Source organism: Nerophis ophidion, linkage group LG07 (assembly GCF_033978795.1).
Source record: "Nerophis ophidion isolate RoL-2023_Sa linkage group LG07, RoL_Noph_v1.0, whole genome shotgun sequence".
Lineage (NCBI taxonomy): Eukaryota > Metazoa > Chordata > Actinopteri > Syngnathiformes > Syngnathidae > Nerophis > Nerophis ophidion.
The window spans coordinates 3954214-3977101 of record NC_084617.1 but is presented as its reverse complement, the minus strand read 5'-3'; the positions used below and the strand labels follow the sequence as shown (position 1 = coordinate 3977101).

General features: G+C 44.2%; 1 protein-coding gene across 1 annotated transcript in view; it reads left to right on the top strand.

Annotated features, from left to right (window-relative positions):
* The window catches only part of LOC133555812 (protein shisa-8-like), a 188336-nt gene extending 185596 nt beyond the window's left edge, over nucleotides 1-2740 (top strand). Inside the window, exon 5 of the mRNA XM_061905208.1 lies at nucleotides 571-2740. Within this exon, the coding sequence (XP_061761192.1) occupies nucleotides 571-1058 (488 nt within the window). The 3' untranslated portion in view covers nucleotides 1059-2740. The remainder of the gene's footprint in view (nucleotides 1-570) is intronic.
* The last annotated feature ends 20148 nt before the right edge of the window (nucleotides 2741-22888 follow it).

Below are 22888 nucleotides of genomic sequence, written 5' to 3'. Positions count from 1 at the left end.
CCAGGCTTCCTCCCACCTCCAAAGACATGCACCTGGGGATAGGCCCCTCCCACCTCCAAAGACATGCACCTGGGGATAGGCCCCTCCCACCTCCAAAGACATGCACCTGGGGGTAGGTTGATTGGCAACAGTAAATGGTCCCTGGTGTGTGAATGCTGTCTATCTGTGTTGGTCCTGTGATGAGGTGGACACTTGTCCAGGGTGTCCCCCGCCTACCGCCCTAGTGCACCTGGGATAGGCCCCTCCCACCTCCAAAGACCTGCACCTGGGGATAGGTTGATTGGCAACACTAAATGATGTGATAAGCCACTTTAAACGATGTGACAAGTCACTGTTAAAGATGTGACAAGCCTAATTAAACGATGTGACAAGCCACATTAGTTAGGATACAGGCCACTTTAAATGATGTGACAAGCCCGATTCAGCAGGGCCACAATAAAAGATGCAACGATGTAAATTGAATGATTCGGCGAGCCAGATTAAATTATGTCAGATTTGAGTTTGACACATGTGACCCAGAACCTTTACATCTGTTCACCTACTCTGTATCTTTCTCTCCTACCAATCCAGACACAACTCCCAGAGATTACTACAAGAGCTACCCCATGGTGGACTACACCCACCGCCAGTCTCCGCCTACTTTCCAGCCAATCAACTTCCACCCGAAGGAAAAGTCCTTCCTCCCCCCGCCCGACATCCACGCACCGCTGGCCATCACCATCAACGCTTCCCAGATCCCCAAGCCCAAGATCTCGAAAACCAACACCCACCCGCTCACGTCGGGCTCGGCCTTCAAAGTCTGGGACCCCAGTAAGAGCCACGGCCAGCGGCCCGCTGCGTCCCACATGGGCCAGCAGCACCACCCCATCCAGCAGCAGCACCACCAGCCCCTGCACCAGCCCAACAGCCGGCGCCAGGCCTACTCCAACAAGAGGCAGTTCAGCATCGAGACGCTGCCCGAGCTCTTCTCCCAACCGCTGGCCTACAGCCACTCACCACATGTGCACCCCAAGCACAAGGGACTTCCCACCAACAGCAAGACCGAGGTCACGGTTTGAACATGACGCGCCCAGAGAGAAAAGAAATGCTCTTTTATATCCGCCGGCGTTAACTGCAGGAGAGGCAAGCAGATATCGTGTTTTTGAACGGCCTTTTCCTTATCATTGTTGATAACAACAACATGGCTACTTTGTACAGCCGTTGGAACAAAACAGCCAGAGCAGACAAGCTGAGGTGTGGGCTAAATCTTTGGTTCTCGGTGTGTCGGCACACTTCTCAACTCCGCTCCCACCCGAGTCATTCAGCATGGCTCTATATCAAGAAACCCCACAAGAGATGACTTTCCAGAGAGGGAGAACCGTGGCTTCTAACCACCAGAGACCATGCCATGGTTTTATTGGTTCCCTCTGGGAAGTGTTAGACAACAGCCTGGAAAGTCACACCAGAGGTTCTGTATCAAGAAACCCCACAAGAGATCACTTTCCAGAGAGGGAGAACCCTGGCTTCTAACCACCAGAGACCATGCCATGGTTTTATTGGTTCCCTCTGGGAAGTGTTAGAGAACAGCCTGGAAAGTCACACCAGAGGCTCTATATCAAGAAACCCCACAAGAGATCACTTTCCAGAGAGGCTGCTAGGGCAGGGAGAACCGTGGCAACAGAGACCATGCCATGGTCTCATTGGTTCCCTCTGGAAGGGGGATGTTAGAGGATAGTCTGGAAAGTCACACCAGAGAGCAGGATGGGGGTTCTTTGCATGAAATAAGAGGAATGTGAACTGTACACACTCAGTGAGAGAGACAACACACACTCAGTCACCGAGGATTCCTGGCAGCCTCACAAACAAACATGGAATATTGTTCTCTCATCAAACTGCCTCAATAAAAAAGGGATGATTTTTCGTAGAAAACCTCAACTCCAGTCAACCCTCCCTCGTGTTCCGAAGGCTGAACACATTTGTGACGTACAGAAACCAAGGAGAAGTATTCCAGTACGAAGGCAAAGAGTTGAAAAGAGTTGTGTATTCACGGCATGGCAAAGGGGAAACTTGTTTACTGTATTTTCCGGGTTACAGAGCACAGAAGTCATCGAGCCGCACCCAGCAAATGTTGAAAAACGATTATTTTACATATATTAGCCGCACCCAAATGTTTGGTAAATGTTTATTTGTGATGTGCCCTGTCACACAGAAGTAAAACGTCCGATCAAACAAAACTGAAGCCATGGTCACGGACCCACTAGCTGGGGGATGGCTCTCCAATTAGCTAAACAACCATTCAGCATGGCTCTATATCAAGAAACCCCACAAGAGATCACTTTCCAGAGAGGCTGCTAGGGCTGGGAGAACCGTGGCTTCTAACCACCAGAGACCATGTCATGGTCTTAGTGGTTCCCTCTGGAGGGGTTAGAGAACAGCCTGGAAAGTCACACCCAAGAGCAGGATGGGGGTTCTTTGCATGAAATAAGAGGAATGTGAACTGTACACATTCAGTGAGAGAGAGAACACACACTTAGTCACCGAGGATTCCTGGCAGCCTCACAAACAAACATGGAATATTGTTCTCTCATCAAACTGCCTCAATAAAAAAGGGACGATTTCTCGTAGAAAACCTCAACTCCAGTCAACCCTCCCTCGTGTTCCGAAGGCTGAACACATTTGTGACGTACAGAAACCAATGAGAAGTATTCCAGTACGAAGGCAAAGAGTTGAAAAGAGTTGTGTATTCACGGCATGGCGAAGGGGAAACTTGTTTACTGGTTTTTACAGAGCACAGAAGTCATCGAGCCGCACCCAGCAAATGTTGAAAAACGATTATTTTACATATATTAGCCGCACCCAAAGGTTTGGTAAATGTTTATTTGTGATGTGCCCTGTCACACAGAAGTAAAACGGCCGATCAAACAAAACGGAAGCCGTGGTCGCGGACCCACTAGCTGGGGGATGGCTCTCCAATTAGCTAAACAACCATTCAGCATGGTTCTATATCAAGAAACCCCACAAGAGATCACTTTCCAGAGAGGCTGCTAGGGCAGGGAGAACCGTGGCTTCTAACCACCAGAGACCATGTCAAGGTCTCATTGGTTCCCTCTGGGGGGGTTAGAGAACAGCCTGGAAAGTCACACCCAAGAGCAGGATGGGGGTTCTTTGCATGAAATAAGAGGAATGTGAACTGTACACACTCAGTTAGAGAGAGAACACACACTTAGTCACCGAGGATTCCTGGCAGCCTCACAAACAAACATGGAATATTGTTCTCTCATCAAACTGCCTCAATAACAAAGGGAAGATCTCTCGTAGCAAAACCTCAACTCCAGTCAACCCTCCCTCGTGTTCAGAGGGCTGAACACATTTGTGACGAACAGAAACCAAGGAGAAGTATTCCAGTACGTTGAAAAGAGTTGTGTATTCACGGCATGGCAAAGGGGAAACTTGTTTACTGGTTTTTCCGGGTTACAGAGCACAGAAGTCATCCAGCCGCACCCAGCAAATGTTAGACAAATATTATTTAACCTACCGTATTTCCTTGAATTGCCGTCGGGGCGCTAATTAATTTAAAACCTCTCTTCACTCCGGCGCTTACCTAAGGCATGCTGTAAATTTAGGCCTGCTCTTATAAATTTGAGTGTGATGTAAGGATACCATCATGAAAAGCACATTTAATAAAAAAAAACGTTATTATGGTCTTACCTTTACTTATAAATGAAGTCCATGCGCAGCTCCTTCTGATCAAAAGCATCGATAACTTGTTTATAGAAGTCTTCCTTATCTTTCTTCAGTTTTAAAAGTCTCTCTGTCTCGATGGAGATCTTCCTTTATTACCTCCTGCTTTGATTGAAAGTCCAGTTTAGAAAAAAAATTGTATTTTGGATATGTAATCCTCCATGTTAAAAGTGCAAGCAAGAGGAAAAAATAAACTCTTGCTGCTTGTTGTCACTTCTTCTGCAGCCGAGTAGTCGCAAGAAGGATCACTAGCGCCCTCTACCACCAGGAGGCGGGAGTCATTTAATGACTCATATTTGACACACGCAGCTACGGTATATTAAAAAAACATAGCTGCTTACTGTTCTTTTTAGCATATTCAATAGCTTGGACCTTAAATCCTACTGAATAGCTCTTAATCTTCTTCCCTTTATGTGATTTCAAATGATTGAAATCAGCCTCCTCCATTTTGAAAATGATGACAGGTGAAGTGTCACTCGTGACGTGACGAGTTTGACCCGGGGGAAATTCTAGGCATATGCTAATTATTTGGCGAAACGAGTTTGACCCGGCGGAAATTCTAGACATGCGCTAATAAAAATAATATTTTGCGAAACGAGTTTGACCCTGCAACAATTCTAGGCAGGCGCATGCTATATACCCGGCGGCAATTTAATAAAATACGGTATATTAGCCGCACCGGACAATAATATACCAAAATTTTGGTAAATGTTTATTTGCAACGTGCCCTGTCACACAGCAGTAAAACGGCTGCTCGAACAAAACTGAAGCTATGGTCACGGACCCACTAGCTGGAGGATGGCTCTCCAATCAGCTAAACAGACTTAGAGTAACTCCACAGTGATTTGTTGGTGAAATTACAAAACTGAAACAATAAAAAATGAACGTCATTGTAAGTTACTAATACTAACACAGGCACTTGTAAACATTTTAGCATTTTCACTAATGCCAACGATGCAAACTATGCATGAAAACTCTCCTACCAACGTCACACATGAAACGGTTTAGTAAATGTGAATTGTTTTGGTTGTATTGTAAAACTTAGAAACGTTGCTTGGGACTGATGAATCGAGAATTATTTTGAGCAGAAACAATACCGACGGTTATTCTTCCGATTGACGGCAAGAAAACAGGAAGTTTATTATTGCAGTGAGCAAACTCGTCCGAAAGATGGAGCCTTGGCACAAACCATAACACACCTTTTTAGTGTCCATGTTGGTCTAAAATGAAAACTATTGGTTGAATAGAAGATGTCAGGTTCAAACACTGATGACATTTATTAAACAGAGAAGTAGCAAGGAATTATGCAGAGACAGAGTTCAATTTGGCTCAATGAGGAGAGACGTTTTGGGCTGTACTCTAGTTACAGATCCAAACTAGTGTCCCTGTTGGTCTAAAATGAAAACTATTGGTTGAATAGAAGATGTCAGGTTCAAACACTGATGACATTTATTAAACAGAGAAGAAGCAAGGAATTATGCAGAGACAGAGTTCAATTTGGCTCAATGAGGAGAGACGTTTTGGGCTGTACTCTAGTTACGGATCCAAATTAGTGTCCCTGTTGGTCTAAAATGAAAACTATTGGTTGAATAGAAGATGTCAGGTTCAAACACTGATGACATTTATTAAACAGAGAAGTAGCAAGGAATTATGCAGAGACAAAGTTCAATTTGGCTCAATGAGGAGAGACGTTTTGGGCTGTTCTCTAGTTACAGATCCAAACTACACTCTAAAGTCCAGCCCACGTGCTCCACTATTTATTTGGGAGGCCCCTTGTTATATCACTGAGTCTGCTTCTGAAGTAAGGGTGGTGGAATATCAGCAGCCAAATTAGACACAATATTTGACTATTCATGAAATGCAAATGTGCTGAAACTCGTGATATCGTTGTGTCTCTGCTCTGTCTGCGCCACGGCACTCGATGTTCTGGAAACAAACACTGATATGAGACAATGTCCCCTTTGCACAGATAGAAAAGTGAAACTTCAGCACAATTGATAATAACTTTAGCAACGGCCTTTAAGCATAAGAGTAAATAATTCTCAAAAATATAACAATGAAAAATCCCTAAATTAGCCACATCGTTTAATAAACCGCAGGGTTCAAAGCGTAGGAAAAAAAGTAGCAGCTTGTAGTCCGAAAAATACGGTATTTGCAAATGTCGACCTTTAACCAGTGACATCAGAAATAAATGATAATAATTCGTTGGCTGGTGACATGAATATGCAAATGTTTTAATTCATCGTTTGAAAGTTGCCCTTTTGAATAGTCGCTGAGGAAGTGTAAAGTCGAGGCATTTTTTTTTTTTTTTCATAAAAGGATGATCAGAATCTACATTTAAAACCCCTCCCTATGGTCTAGATAATATGTACTGGATATACTTTGGCATGAATGTTGCTCCACAGACACATTTATGACCTACTTTCTGCAGGATGTTGGTTTTTGGCAAATGAAACCCCGCCTCACCCGCTCTAAAAGTACCCTCTGAAAATTGACACTGTTGAATATATAATTTGATTATTTTTTTTTTTTCCAGTGGACATTAAAGTTGCTGAAGATGATTGACACAGTAAGAAGATGAGCTCCACTCTGCCATCAACACACACATTTAAAGTTAAAGTACCAATGATTGTCACACCCACACTAGGTGCGGCTAAATTATCCTCCGCATTTGACCCACCCCCAGAGGGGAGCAGTGAGCAGCAGCGGTGGCAGCGCCCGGGAATCATTTTTGGTGATTTAACCCCCAATTCCAAGCCTTGATGCTGAGTGCCAAGCAGGGAGGTAATGGCTCCCATTTTTATAGTCTTCGGCCGGGGTTCGAACTCACGACCGACCCATCTCAGGGCGGACACTCTCTTCGGTCAGAAAAAAACATTCATGAAGTTTGCTACTTTTATGAATTTATTATGGCTCTACTGGGTCAAAAGTATACATACAGCAATGTTAATATTTGCTTACAAGTTTCACTGCAATAAGGCACTTTTGGTAGCCATCCACAAGCTTCTGCTTTGAATTTTTCACCACAAAATTGGTGCAGTTCAGCTAAATATCAATCAATCAATCAATGTTTATTTATATAGCCCCAAATCACAAATGTCTCAAAGGACTGCACAAATCATTACGACTACAACATCCTCGGAAGAACCCACAAAAGGGCAAGGAAAACTCACACCCAGTGGGCAGGGAGAATTCACATCCAGTGGGACGCCAGTGACAATGCTGACTATGAGAAACCTTGGAGAGGACCTCAGATGTGGGCAACCCCCCCCCTCTAGGGGACCGAAAGCAATGGATGTCGAGCGGGTCTAACATGATACTGTGAAAGTTCAATCCATAGTGGCTCCAACACAGCCGCGAGAGTTCAGTTCAAGCGGATCCAAGAAAGCAGCGAGAGTCCCGTCCACAGGAAACCATCTCAAGCGGAGGCGGATCAGCAGCGTAGAGATGTCCCCAATCGATACAGGCGAGCGGTCCATCCTGGGTCTCGACTCTGGACAGCCAGTACTTCATCCATGGTTATCGGACCGGACCCCCTCCACAAGGGAGGGGGAGACATAGGAGAAAGAAAAGAAGCGGCAGATCAACTGGTCTAAAAAGGAGGTCTATTTAAAGGCTAGAGTATACAGATGAGTTTTAAGGTGAGACTTAAATGCTTCTATAATATGTTGCTTTTCTGACATGGACTTGTTTCTTCAGCATTGTCCACACGTTTAAGTCGGGACTTTGGGAAGGCCGAACTAAAACCTTCATTCTAGCCTGATTTAGCCATTCCTTTACCACTTTTGACGTGTGTTCGGGGTCATTGTCCTGTTGGAATACCCGACTGGACAAAGATAAAAGCTTCTGGAAGAAATTTCTGTGGTCAGATGAAACAAAAATGGAGCTGTTTGGCCACAATACCCAGCAATATATTTGTAGGAGAAAAGGTGAGGCCTTTAGTCCCAGGAACACCATACCTACCGTCAAGCATGGTGGTGGTAGTATTATGCTCTGTGCTCGTTTTACTGCCAATGAAACGTGTGCTTTACAGAGAGTAAATGGGACAATGAAAATGGAGGATTACCTCCAAATTCTTCAGGACAAGCTACAATCATCGATTGGTACCAAGCCTCTGAAGAATTTTATTTGTATTTTTTTATTTTATTTATTTAATTTTTTTTTTTTTTAATTAATTTATTTATTTATTAAATCAACATAAACAACACAATATACACTTACAATTAGTGCACCAACCCCAAAAAACTCCCTTTTTCTCTCTATATTTATATAGCGCTTTTCTCAAGTGACTCAAAGCGCTTTACATAGTGAAACCCAATACCCAAGTTACATTTAAACCAGTGTGGGTGGCACTGGGAGCAGGTGGGTAAAGTGCCTTGCCCGAGGACACAACGGCAGTGACTAGGATGGCACAAGCGGGAATCGAACCTGCAACCCTCAAGTTGCTGGCACGGCCACTCTAAACAGCCCCCCCAACCCCCCAACCCAACCACCCCCCTTTGAGTAAATATACTTCACTTCGCTCACGTCAAAAGTGGCCTTCCCAAAGTAAGTCCTGACTTTAGACATGTGGACAATGATGAAGAAACAAGTCCATGTCAGAAAACCAACACATTTAGCTGAACTGCACCAACTTTGTCAAGAGGAGTGGTCAAAAAATTCAAGCAGAAGCTTGTGGATGACTACCAAAAGTGCCTTATTGCAGTGAAACTTGCCAAGGGACCAGAAAGCAAATATTAACATTGCTGTATGTAAATGTAGAGGTAGTGTAGTGGGTACTGTAATGTAGTGGGTTCTTCGGACCACCACACACTGCCAGGATAGCCCGGAATTCAGGTTCCAAAACTGTTTTATTTTCATCAATCATGCAAGGCTTTTGCTTTCCTGAAAAATGTCTTTTTCTCAGTTTGTGTTTCCCTCTCTCTCTCGCTCTCTGGCTTCCACTCCAGCTCCAAAAGCATGTCTCATTCCGGCTGCTGCTAATAAAGGCGACAGGTGATTAGGGACTGGGGACGGCGTGGCGAAGTTGGCAGAGTGGCTGTGCCAGAAATCTGAGGGTTACTGGTGCAATCCCCACCTTCTACCATCCTGGTCACGTCCGTTGTGTTCTTGGGAAAGACACTTCACCCTTGCTCCTGATGGGTCCTGATGAGCGCCTTGCCCCGCCATCAGATAGATAGATAGATAGATAGATAGATAGATAGATAGATAGATAGATAGATAGATAGATAGATAGATAGATAGATAGATAGATGGATGGGTAGATGGATGGATGGATGGATAGATAGATAGATAGATAGATAGATAGATAGATGGATAGATAGATAGATAGATAGATAGATAGATAGATAGATAGATAGATAGATAGATGGATGGATGGATGGATGGATGGATGGATGGATGGATGGATGGATGGATGGATGGATGGATGGATGGATGGATGGATAGATAGATAGATAGATAGATAGATAGATAGATAGATAGATAGATAGATAGATAGATAGATAGATAGATAGATAGATAGATAGATAGATAGATAGATAGATAGATAGATAGATAGATGGATGGGTAGATGGATGGATAGATAGATAGATAGATAGATAGATAGATAGATAGATAGATAGATAGATAGATAGATAGATAGATAGATAGATAGATAGATAGATAGATAGATGGATGGATGGATGGATGGATGGATGGATGGATGGATGGATGGATGGATGGATGGATGGATGGATGGATGGATGGATGGATGGATAGATAGATAGATAGATAGATAGATAGATAGATAGATAGATAGATAGATAGATAGATAGATAGATAGATAGATAGATAGATAGTACTTTATTGATTCCTTCAGGTGAGTTCCTTCAGGAAAATTGAAATTCCAGCAGCAGTGTACAGAGTTGAGATCAGTTTGAAAATGAGTAAAAAGTAAATGATGGGGGTTTAAAAGGAAAGAAAATAGAGAAATATTACAAAAATAATAAAAACAATAGGAACAACAATATAACAGTAAAATAAGAATATAACAAGACAAAGTAGGCAGTAGTGACCATGTTATGAAAACGTATTGCATTGTTAATGTCAGTGTGTGAATGGATGAATGTGGAAATACTGTCAAAGCGCTTTGGGCTACTTAAAAAGGGGTAGAAAAGCGCTATACAAGTACAACCCATTTACCATTAGATAACAAGGTCCACCTGGGCCATCTACTCACCAGTCACACCCCGTTCCATGGCAGGCTCCTCAGTAGAGCCATTATAAATTCATAAAAGAAGCAAACTTCATGAATGTTTTTTTGTGACCGACAAGTATGTGCTCCAATCACTCTTTCACAAAACATGTAAACTCGTGACCACGACTGTAGTGTTGAAACACTTTCTTCCACCGAATGCTAACAACACGGCCAACACATGATTTGTCTTCGACTGAATAATTTGTTCTGCGTAATTGACTTTTTTTTGCAATGAGCATGTAGAGCCGCCTCCATGAACACACTTGAAGATGTCAACTGCAGCTTGAAGACAAACATCCTGCACTCGGTTGTGTGGAAGAGGCCCCTTCATCAAACACTTATGATGACATCTAAGAGTGCTTCTCAATGTTAGGAAAGTGCGCCGATGCATACAGAAGAAAACTGTTTTCCCCCCAGTATGGACGTTCCTTAATGCACTTTAGAGTTCCGCAGCTACTTAAATCCAACCTACTTAGTCACCTTCACATCGACAACACACACTAGTTCCGCTCATTGAAGTCACCTTGGTTTGTTTTCATCCGGACGCCGGCAGAGCATCTGGTACGCCAGCCGCATGAGGTGTATCGGACTGCATCATTTAGCAGGTCACACGCGAGTTGGCGCGTCCTCCCGGTCCCACTGACACACCTGCACTTGGCAACTGCGACTACACGGGCATGGATCAGAGGGACTCGGAACTTTCCTCGCAGAGTACCATAGCTAAAATTTTAAGCCTTTAGCGATTTGCGCACGATTCATCAGCTAGGACTAATATTGTTGTTATTATTATTACACAATAATCTCCGGGTTGGGGAGGAGACTCTGCCCCAAGTGGAGGGGTTCTCCTCCCAAGGGGACGGGTCAAATGCAGAGGACAAATTTCACCACCCCTAGTGTGTGTGACAATCATTGGTACTTTAACTAAAATACACTTCATCGGTGGCTGTACCTATGGATTGGCAGACCGGGGTAGTGGTTCCTCTCTTTAAGAAGGGGAACCAGAGGCTGTGTTCCACACCTAGTGTGTGTGACAATCATTGGTACTTTCACTAAAATGCACTTCATCGGTGGCTGTACCTATGGATTGGCAGACCGGGGTAGTGGTTCCTCTCTTTAAGAAGGGGAACCAGAGGCTGTGTTCCACACCTAGTGTGTGTGACAATCATTGGTACTTTCACTAAAATGCACTTCATCGGTGGCTGTACCTAAGGTTAAGGCAGACCGGGGTAGTGGTTCCTCTCTTTAAGAAGGGGAACCAGAGGCTGTGTTCCACACCTAGTGTGTGTGACAATCATTGGTACTTTAACTAAAATGCATTTCATCGGTGGCTGTACCTATGGATTGGCAGACCGGGGTAGTGGTTCCTCTCTTTAAGAAGGGGAACCAGAGGCTGTGTTCCACACCTAGTGTGTGAGACAATCATTGGTACTTTAACTAAAATGCACTTCATCAGTGGCTGTACCTATGGATTGGCAGACCGGGGTAGTGGTTCCTCTCTTTAAGAAGGGGAACCAGAGGCTGTGTTCCACACCTAGTGTGTGTGACAATCATTGGTACTTTTACGAAAATGCACTTCATCGGTGGCTGTACCTATGGATTGGTAGACCCGGGTAGTGGTTCCTCTCTTTAAGAAGGGGAACCAGAGGCTGTGTTCCACACCTAGTGTGTGTGACAATCATTGGTACTTTAACTAAAATGCACTTCATCGGTGGCTGTACCTATGGATAAGGCAGACCGGGGTAGTGGTTCCTCTCTTTAAGAAGGGGAACCAGAGGCTGTGTTCCACACCTAGTGTGTGTGACAATCATTGGTACTTTAACTAAAATGCACTTCATCGGTGGCTGTACCTATGGATTGGTACACCGGGGTAGTGGTTCCTCTCTTTAAGAAGGGGAACCAGAGGCTGTGTTCCACACCTAGTGTGTGTGACAATCATTGGTACTTTAACTAAAATGCACTTCATCGGTGGCTGTACCTATGGATTGGCAGACCGGGGTAGTGGTTCCTCTCTTTAAGAAGGGGAACCAGAGGCTGTGTTCCACACCTAGTGTGTGTGACAATCATTGGTACTTTAACTAAAATGCACTTCATCGGTGGCTGTACCTATGGATTGGCAGACCTGGGTAGTGGTTCCTCTCTTTAAGAAGGGGGAACCAGAGGCTGTGTTCCAAGTATCGTGGGATCACAATCTGTAAGGTCTATTCAGGTGTATTGGAGAGAAAGCTACGACGGATCCTCGAACCTCAGGAGGAACAATGTGGTTTTGTCCTGGTCGTGGAACTGTGGACCAGCTCTGTACCCTTGGCAGGGTCCTTGAGGGTGCATGGGAGTTTTCCCAACCAGTGTGTGCTTGGAGAAGGCATTCGACCGTGTCTTCCGGGAAGTCCTGTGGGGAGTGCTCAGAGAGTATGGGGTAACGGACGGTCTGATTGTAACGGTCCGCTCCCTGTATGATCAGTGTCAGAGCTTGGTCCGCATTGCCGGCAGTAAGTCGGACACGTTTCCAGTGAGGGTTGGACTGCGCCAAGGCTGTCCTTTGTCACCCATTCTGTTCATAACATATATGGACAGAATTTCAAGGCGCAGTCAGGGCGTTGAGGGGATCTGCTTTGGTGTGGTCCTGATGGCTTCATCTGACCAAGACCTTCAGCTCTCAATTGGATCAGTTCGCAGCCGAGTGTGAAGCGACTGTGATGGGAATCAGCACCTCCAAGTCCGAGTCCATGGTTCTCGCCCGGAAAAGTGTGGAGTGCCATCTCCGGGTTGGGGAGAAGATCTTGCCCAAAGTGAAGGAGTTCAAGTACCTCGGAGTCTTGTTCACCAGATAGGGAAGAGTGGATCGTGAGATCTACAGCCGGACCGGTGCGGCATCTTCAGTAATGCGGATGCTGTATCGATCTGTTGTGGTGAAGAAAGAGCTGAGCCGGAAGGCAAAGCTCTCAATTTACCGGTCGATCTATGGTCATGAGCTTTGGGTTATGACCGAAAGGATAAGATCACGGGTACAAGCGGCCGAAATTAGTTTCCTCCGCCGGGTGGCGGGTCTCTCCCTTAGGATGAGAAGCTCTGCCATCCGGGAGGAACTCAAAGTAAAGCCGCTGCTCCTCCACATGGAGAGGAGCCAGATGAGGTGGTTCGGGCATCTGGTCAGGATGCCACCCCAACGCCTCCCTCGGGAGGTGTTTTGGGCACGTCGGACCGGTAGGAAGCCACGGGAAAGACCCAGGACACGTTGGGAAGACTATGTCTCCCGGCTGGCCTGGGAACGCCTCAGGATCCCCCGGGAAGAGCTAGACGAAGTGGCTGGGGAGAGGGAAGTGTGGGCTGCTGCCGACCTCAGATAAGCAGAAGAAAATGGATGGATGGATGGATACACAATAACAAGTTATGTGACCAGTTTGATATAAAACATTTCTTTACATGATATATAAGTAGTATATTAAATGTTGTGATGACTGACACTAAATAACGGGGCGGGCCACACTTTATAATGTGTGCAACCCACTTTAAATGAGGCGGCAACCCACATTAGATGAGGTGGCGACCCATATTAAATGAGGTGGCGACCCATATTAAATGTTGTGGTGACCTACACTAAATGATGCGGTGGGCCACACTAAATAACGTGGCAACCCATGGTAAACGATGCGGTGACCCATATTAAATGTTACAGCGACCCCTATAAAATGATGCGGCGACTCATATTAAATGTTCGACGACCCATTTTGTGGTGACCCACACTAAATGGTGTGGCGGCCCATGTTAAATGACGCGGCGACTCATATTAAATGTTTGGCGACCCATAATAAATATTGTGGCGACCTACTATAAATGATGTGGTGGGCCACTTTAATGAGGCGCCGACCCATATGAAATGTGGCAACCCACACTAAATGACGTGGTGGGCCACAATAAATTATGTGGCGACCTAAATTAAATGACGCGGCGACCCATAATAAATGTTGTGGCGAACCCCACTAAACCATGTGGCGACCCATATTAAATGATATGGCGACCCATATTAAATAATGCGGGGACCCATTTTAAATGTTGTGGTGACCCACGCTAAATGGCGTGGTGGCCCATATTAAATGATGCGGCGACTCATATTAAATGTTTGGCGACCCATAATAAATATTGTGGCGATCCATATTAAATGATACGGTGACCCATATTAAATGTTCGCCAACCCATTTTGTGGTGACCCACACTAAATGGTGTGGCGGCCCATATTAAATGATGCGGCGACCCATATTAAATGTTGTGGCGACCCATATTAAATGTTGTGGCAACCCACACTAAATGACGTGGTGGGCCACTTTAATGAGGCACCGACCCATACTAAATGTTGTGGCGAACCCCACTAAATGATGCGGCCACCCATATTAAATGATGCAAGGACCCATATTAAATGTTGTGGCGAACCCCAATAAATGATGCGATGACCCATGTTAAATGATGCAAGGACCCATATTAAATGTTGTGGTGACCCACATTAAATGACGTGGCGGGCCACTTCAACTATGTGGCGACCCACAATAAATGAAGCGGCAACCCATATCAAATGAAGTAGCGACCCATTATAATGATGCAAGGACCCATATTAAATGTTGTGGTGACCCACATTGAATGACGTGGTGGGCCACTTAAACTATGTGGCGACCCCCATTAAGTGATTCGGCGACCCATTGTAATGATGGAAGGACCCATATTAAATGTTGTGGTGACCCATATTAAATGACGCGGCGACCCACACTAAATGAAGTGGCGGGTCACATTAAAAATGTGGTTGGCTACATTAAATGATGTGGTAACCCATATTAAATGATGTGGCAACCCATATTAAATGATGCGGTGACCCATTTTAAATGTTGTGGTGACCCACACTAAATGACGCGGTGGGCCACTTTAAATAATGTGGCGACCCACTTTAAATGAGGCACCGACCCATATTAAATGTTGTGGCGAACCCCACTTAATGATGCGACAACCCATATTAAATGATGCAAGGACCCACATTAAATGATGTGGCGGGCCACTTAAACTATGTGGCAACCCAAAATAAATGATGCGGCGACCCATATCAAATGAAGTAGCGACCCATTGTAATGATGCAAGGACCCATATTAAATGTTGTGGTGACCCACATTAAATGATGTGGTTGGCCACTTAAACTATGTGGCGACCCACATTAAGTGATGCGGCGACCCATTGTAATGATCGAAGGACCCATATTAAATGATGCGGTGACCCACTCTAAATGAAGTGGCGGGTCACATTAAAAAATGTGGTTGGCTACATTAAATGATGTGGTAACCCATATTAAATGATGTGGTAACCCATATTAAATGTTGTGGTGGGCCACTTAAACTATGTGGCGACCCACATTAAGTGATGCGGCAACCCATTGTAATGATCGAAGGACCCATATTAAATGTTGTGGTGACCCATATTAAATGATGCGGCGACCCACCCTAAATGAAGTGGCGGGTCACATTAAAAAATGTGGTTGGCTACATTAAATGATGTGGTAACCCATATTAAATGATGTGGTAACCCATATTAAATGTTGTGGCAACCCATATTAAATGATGTGGCAACCCATATTAAATGTTGTGGCAACCCATATTAAATGATGTGGCAACCCATATTAAATGATGTGGCAACCCATATTAAATGTTGTGGCAACCCATATCAAATGATGTGACGACCCATATTAAATGTTGTGGCAACCCATATTAAATGATGTGACGACCCATATTAAATGATGTGGCAACCCATATTAAATGATTTGGCGACCCATATTAAATGATGCGGCAAAGCACATTAAATGATTCAAATTAAATCCCATGCATGCTGGCATGACAATAAAGTTCCTTGAATCCTGTGATAAAGAAGTGGAGGATATGGTGGTTGAGAAACATGCACTAGGCAGCCCCGCATGTACACGAGTGCAGGGGGAAAAGTTCAACTTGAATGCGAGAGGATAAATGAGCAATATGAGGAGCAGCACATCGCTCTCCAAGATGTAGAGAAGCTGCAGTGATGTAGAGAAGCTGCAATGATGTAGAGAAGCTGCAATGAGTGCTGCTGGCATGATCCTCTATTAAGGGATCAGCTGACAATGGAGAGCATGAATACAAAAGCATCAATGGGATGTGCATCAAACACTGATGTCATCCACTTCCTTTGTTCCCTTCTCTCTGACTTCCATTCCCAACTTTTAGTCCGCCTCTTTAATTCCGCCACAGCACAGCGGAGTTTGTGTCGATAAGCCCGAGCTACAAGGCCTGTCACCTCATTTTATGTGAAGAAATAATGTTCATTTATATCGCTAATTATATTCCTTCTTTCAACTTTGACCAAAAAGTAAAACAATTGTACATGAAATAGCAGATCTTCTAAAGCAGGGGTCCCCAAACTACGGACCGCGGGCCAGACACGGCCCACAAGCGTCCAAAATCCGGCCCGCGGGTAGTCCCGGGTAAAAAATATGTACATATATATTTTCATTTTTTAATTTTTATTATTATTTTTATAATCTATACCAGATGTCCCCAAACTACGGCCCGCGGGCCATATTCGGCAAGCCAGCGTCCAAAATCCGGTCCGCAGATAGTCCCAGGTAAAAAAAAAATGTTTTTTTTATCTATTCTTTTCAGCCCATCCATAAATCCATGTTCTACCGCTTGTTACTCTCGGGGCCTCCTAGCCGCTCAGGCAAATCATAATGTCTAAAAATGCATTGTCCCATCAATAACATGGCCTACTATATATATATATATATATATATATATATATATATATCGTATTTCCTTGAATTACCGCCGGGTATATAGTATGCGCCTGCCTAGAATTACTGCCGGGTCAAACTCGTTTCGCCAAATAATTAGCATATGCCTAGAATTTCCTCCGGGTCAAACTCGTCACGTCACGAGTGACACTTCACCTGTCATCATTTTCAAAATGGAGGAGGCTGATTTCAATCATTTGAAATCGCATAAAGGGAAGAAGATTAAGAGCTATTCAATAGGATTTAAGGTCCAAGCTATTGAATATGCTAAAAAAAACAGTAAGCAGCTATGTATTATTAATATGCCGTAGCTGCGTGTGTCAAATATGAGTCATTAAATGACTCCCGCCTCCTGGTGGTAGAGGGCGCTAGTGATCCTTCTTGCGACTACTCGGCTGCAGAAGAAGTGACAACAAGCAGCAAGAGTGAGCAGCGTTCGTTTATTTTTTCCTCTCGCTTGCACTTTTAACATGGAGGATTACATATCTAAAATAAAACTGTTTTCTAAACTGGACTTTCAATCGAAGCAGGATGTAATAAAGGAAGATCTCCATCAAGACAGAGAGACTTATAAAGCTGAAGAAAGATAAGGAAGACTTCTATAAACAAGTTATCGATGCTTTTGAAGGAGCTGCGCATGGACTTTATTTATAAGTAAAGGTAAGACCATAATTAAGTTGTTTTTTTTTTTTAATTAAATGTGCTTTTCATGATGGTAAACTTACATCACACTCAAATTTATAAGCGCAGGCCTAAATTTACCGCATGCCTTTGGTAAACGCCGAAGTGAGAAGAGGTTTTAAATTAATTAGCGCCCCGGCGGAAATTCAAGGAAATACGATACGCTGTCTTTAAATTGAAGTGGAATCGTCATTTCTTTTTTAGCGACACCTGGTGGTTGCAATAATGAAGTTAAGCTCACGCTCCACTTTGCACGTGTAAATGTGCTGCAGGACTGCTTGTATTCTAGCGTGTACCAGACATTTTTCATGCAAGTTGATATCATTCGGTTGTTGTTTTTGTTTTTTTGCTGGTGTTCAGTGGCGGGCCGTGCATTTCACTTAAGGCTTCAGTGATGTCCTACTTAGTTTGACTTTAGTAAATACCCGTCAAAATATCAACATTTATGTCACCAAATGACCACGGCTGGAGAAATACTATACAGAAATACACCTAAGCACTACTGCTTATTAAACCCCATCAATAGTGTACAAAAAAACTGGCTATTTTTCCACGCTTTTAAACATTAATTAAAAAAAAAAACGCAATAGCAATTATATGTATCTCTGTGTGGTACTATCAAAATAAAATTATTGTAAAAATATATTGAATGTAAAAAATTAAAATATTTAAACTCATAATGTGCAGCACCCATTGGAAGTCGTAAGCCAGAGGTACCAACTATAGTTGCTTGAATCGATTGGCAAACCCTCTCACCGGCTGGGACACGGGATCTAGCTTCTCTTGAAATATCCTTCTTGAAAATGGCCTTGCAAATATTTACACTATATTGCCAAAAGTATTTGGCCACCTGCTTTGACTCACATATGGACTTGAAGTGCCATCCCATTCCTAACCTATAGGGTTCAATATCATACGGCTCCACCTTTTGCAGCTATTACAGCTTCAACTCTTCTGGGAAGGCTGTCCACAAGGTTGTCGAGTATGTTTATTAGGAATTTTTCCACCATTCTTCCAAAAGCGCTTTGGTGAGGTCACACACTGATGTTGGTGGAGAAGGCCTGGCTCTCAGTCTCCGTTCTAATTCATCCCAAAGGTGTTCTATCGGGGTCAGGTCAGGACTCTGTGCAGGCCAGTCAAGTTCATCCACACCAGACTCTGTCATGGACCATGCTTTGTGCACTGGTGCACAGTCATGTTGGAAGAGGAAGGGGCCCGCTCCAAACTGTTCCCACTAGGTTGGGAGCGTGGAGCATTCAAAAGTTATTTCACTGGAACTAAAGGGCCAAGTCCAACTCCTGAAAATAACCCCACATCATAATTCCTCCTTCATCCAATTTCCTACTACGTGGCTGAGTTGGTGTAGTTCCCAAACTCTTCCATTTTCTTATAATAAAGCCGACAGTTGACTTTGGAATATTTAAGAGACAGTAAATTTCACGACTGGATTCTTCAGTTTCACGCTGGAAATCACGGAAAGCGGCCCATTCTTTCACAAATGTTTGTAGAAACAGTCTCCATGCCTAAGTGCTAGGTTTTACACACCTGTGGCCGGGCCAAGTGATTAGGACACCTGGTTCTCATCATTTGGATGGCTGGCCAAATACTTTTTGGCAACATAGTGTATTTGCAACCTAATCAACGCTGGCAACAGGCTATCTGAATTCTGATTGGATAAAGGCTCTAAAGTAAGAACAGCAACACCAGAGGCTAATATGATATGAAGAGAATATGATTTATACTTTTATATATTTGGGGACTGTAAAATGATGCCTTGTTGGCCCTGACAGTCCACCACTGCTGCAAAATACACTCACATTACTAGATTTATCTTACCTTTCTGTATTTGTATCTGAAGCAGCAATAACACCCACAAACGCTGACTTACTCTAATAAAAATGCCATGTTTGTTATAAATACAGTTTAAAAAAAAAAGAGGCTGGCTTCTGCTTGAGAGACATGTGTCTGCTAGCTTTAGCGCCCCCATTTCTCCCAGTGTGGCCAGTCGGATTACTGCTGAGGCATTGAACAATATATCGCCCCCTACTTTGAGGCAGAGGTACTTGCTGCCTCATGCCCTGCCTTTTCCCCGTGGCATCAAGTACGCGCCCCTTCTCATGCACACGCTCAATACATTTTGTGTGTGGCTTTGGAGGCACCGCTTGTGTCTGCCTCACTTCAGGCCTGCTGCGTTATTTTGATCAGGAAACACAGAATTTCCGCGATTTTGACCATTAAAATTATCCAAATATACAGGAACCACACCAAAATCACATAGAAAGCATAGACCAACAGATAAATATTCAAACCTATTTTATTTTGAACATCTCATAGTTAAGCCTTTCCCCCTCCTGGAGGCACTGCCTCACCTTGCCTCCCCTGACGTCACTGTGGAAACCCTTAAACGAAATATTTGCTTCTCCTTGATTTCTGAGTTACCAATAAGTGAAAAAATGTAAGAAACCTGAGGCGAACACACTCTACATTTACATTCACATTTCCACTGTTACAGTCGTGGTCAAAAGTTTACATCCACTTGTAAAGGACATCATGTCATGGCTGTCTCCAAAAATGTCTACAATTCTTATTTTTTGTGATGTAGTGATTGGAGCACATACTTGTTGGTCACAAAAATATTCATGATGTTTGCTTCTTTTATGAATTTATTATGGCTCTACTGAAAATGTTGGGTCAAAAGTATACGTACAGCAATGTTAATATTTGCTTACATGTCCCTTGGCAACTTTCAAATGGGATCAAAGGCCTCACCTTTTCTCCTCCAAAATATATTGCTGGAAAAGAATAGAAGATAAAAATAAAATTTAAAAAATCGGTCTTAGCCTGGGCCCTGGAGTGGGGGTGCAGACTGAGGCCAAGGGAAAAAAACAACAACTCATAGCCATAGTACACATCCCTCTTACATGTGTGTAAGAGGGAAACATCAAACATCAAAGAACACAGAGGACATTAAAGTCATTAAAGCAGCAGATACAAGCAGACACTTCTACATACATCTATGAATAAAAAGTCAAATAAACATATCCACTGTGGTGGCCTCTGCGGTGTTCCACACCACCGTCCACTGGGGTGGAGGGAGCATGGCCAGAGACAGGAGCAGACCCAACAAAGCAACCAAGACAGCCGACTCCACTCTCGGCCACTCTCTCTCTCTCTAGGAGTTGTAGAAATGATTAGAACCTCCAGACAGCCATGACATGATGTTCTTTACAAGTCTATGTCAACTTTTGACCACGACTGTACATGTGGACACGACTGCAATGTGTCCCTGATTTAAAGACAAGTTAGACACCCCTGCATTAGAGGTTAAGGACAAACTTAGGATGACCGCGAGTAAACAAGCAATATGTGTCCAAGAAGCAATAAGTGCCCGACTGATCGAGGAAGACCAGAGAGTTGCAGTCGACGATAGCGATGTACAGTCAAGACAACTTTGACATTCCTCGCCATGCAGCAATGACCCAACCTAACAATCAGTGACCACAGCTTTTATATTTGCTGCTCTGGATGAATTTGGACCTACAGCATGCTCTTTAGGAAAGATGGCTCCAACTCTCTAAGCACTGACAGCGCCCCCCGTTTATGGGAGAATCCTGGAAGCATCCCAGCATGTTGTTTTGTTTGTCTTCTTCAGTGTGGGACGGACCCCCAACGCAATGGACGGCGGTAACCCCTCTCTCCCGGACAGTGTAAATACTGGCATACACAAGGAGAGCCGGAGAGGTGTGTCATAATGATATCTTCCATACCACAACTCGAAAGGGAGGAATGTGAGTCCACCTGACTGATGCTCTGACATCCGAAGACCGCTTCGGATCGTCAGCTTGACCTTGCAATTCCTTCCGATTCATGAGCAACTATGGCAACGCCGGCTCGACTCAGAGCTGACTTGACTGTTGTTTGTAAATCTTTTTAAAAAGAAACAAAACGCAAAGTATTCTACCGCGGGTTTTCATGAATGCGACCCGGTAGACATACTTGGGTTTCGCCGATCCCCATAGCAATATATAGATGATGGTGTATGGTTTTACTTGTTTTGTATTGTGCTTTTTCAAACATTCAAAACCACGACGGTTCACTTGACCAATGAAAGTTAGACGTGCTTCCAGATTTTTGAGACCCGTGGCTGCACGACCTTCATCTCAGTTCCCCTTCTTAAAACCGGAGGATGATCAGCTTGTGATCGTTATGTCTTTCTATGTCAGGGGTCGGCAACCCGCGGCTCCGGATCACTCTAATGTGGCTCAGCTGCATACTTGCCGGCCCTCCCGATCTTTCCGGGAGGTTTCCGGATTTCAGTGCCTCTCCCAGAAATAAACATTCCCTGATTTTCACCCGGACAACAATATTGAGGGCGTGCTGTGATGGTACTGCCCTTAGCAGTTAGAACATGTCGCCGCGTCCGCCTTTACACTAAGTTATCTGCGTGCCGGCCGATCACAAGTAGTATGCGGACGCTGTAAAACCGACGTAAGTGACTGCAAGGCATACTTGTTCAACAGCCATACAGGTTACACTGAAGGTAGTAACATCAATCAATCAATCAATGTTTACCTATATAGCCCTAAATCACTAGTGTCTCAAAGGGGTGCACAAACCACTACGACATCCTCGGTAGGCCTACATAAGGGCAAGGAAAACTCACACCCAGTGGGACATCGGTGACAATGATGACTATGAGAACCTTGGAGAGGACGAAAGCAATGGATGTGGAGCGGGTCTAACATGATACTGTGAAAGTTCAATCCATAATGGATCCAACACAGCCGCGAGAGTCCAGTCCAAAGCGGATCCAACACAGCAGCGAGAGTCCCGTTCTCAGCGGAGCCAGCAGGAAACCATCCCAAGTGGAGGCGGATCAGCAGCGCAGAGATGTCCCCAGCCGATACACAGGCAAGCAGTACATGGCCACCGGATCGAACCGGACCCCCTCCACAAGGGAGAGTGGGACATAGGAGAAAAAGAAAAGAATATAAAAAACTTTAACACTTTTACTAATATGCGACACACTGTGAACCCACACCAAACAAGAACGACAAACACATTTTGGGAGAACATCCGCACTGTAACACAACATAAATGAAACATAACAAATACCCAGAATCCCATGCATTCCTAAGTCTTCCGGGCTACATTATACACCCCTGCTACCACCAACCCCGCCCACCTCAACCGACGCACGGAGGGGAGAGGGGGGGGGGGGGGGCGGGGTTGGGGGGGGTGTATGATGTAGCCCGGAATACTTAGGGATGCATGGGATTCTGGGTATTTGTTATGTGTTGTTTATGAATTAAATAAATTTATTTCGGTCATATAATCAATCAAATCAATCAACTATTTCGTGTGATCAGTTTTACAGTACATGTAATATGTATACAATAATCAATCAATCAATCAATGTTTACTTATATAGCCCTAAATCACGAGTGTCTCAAAGG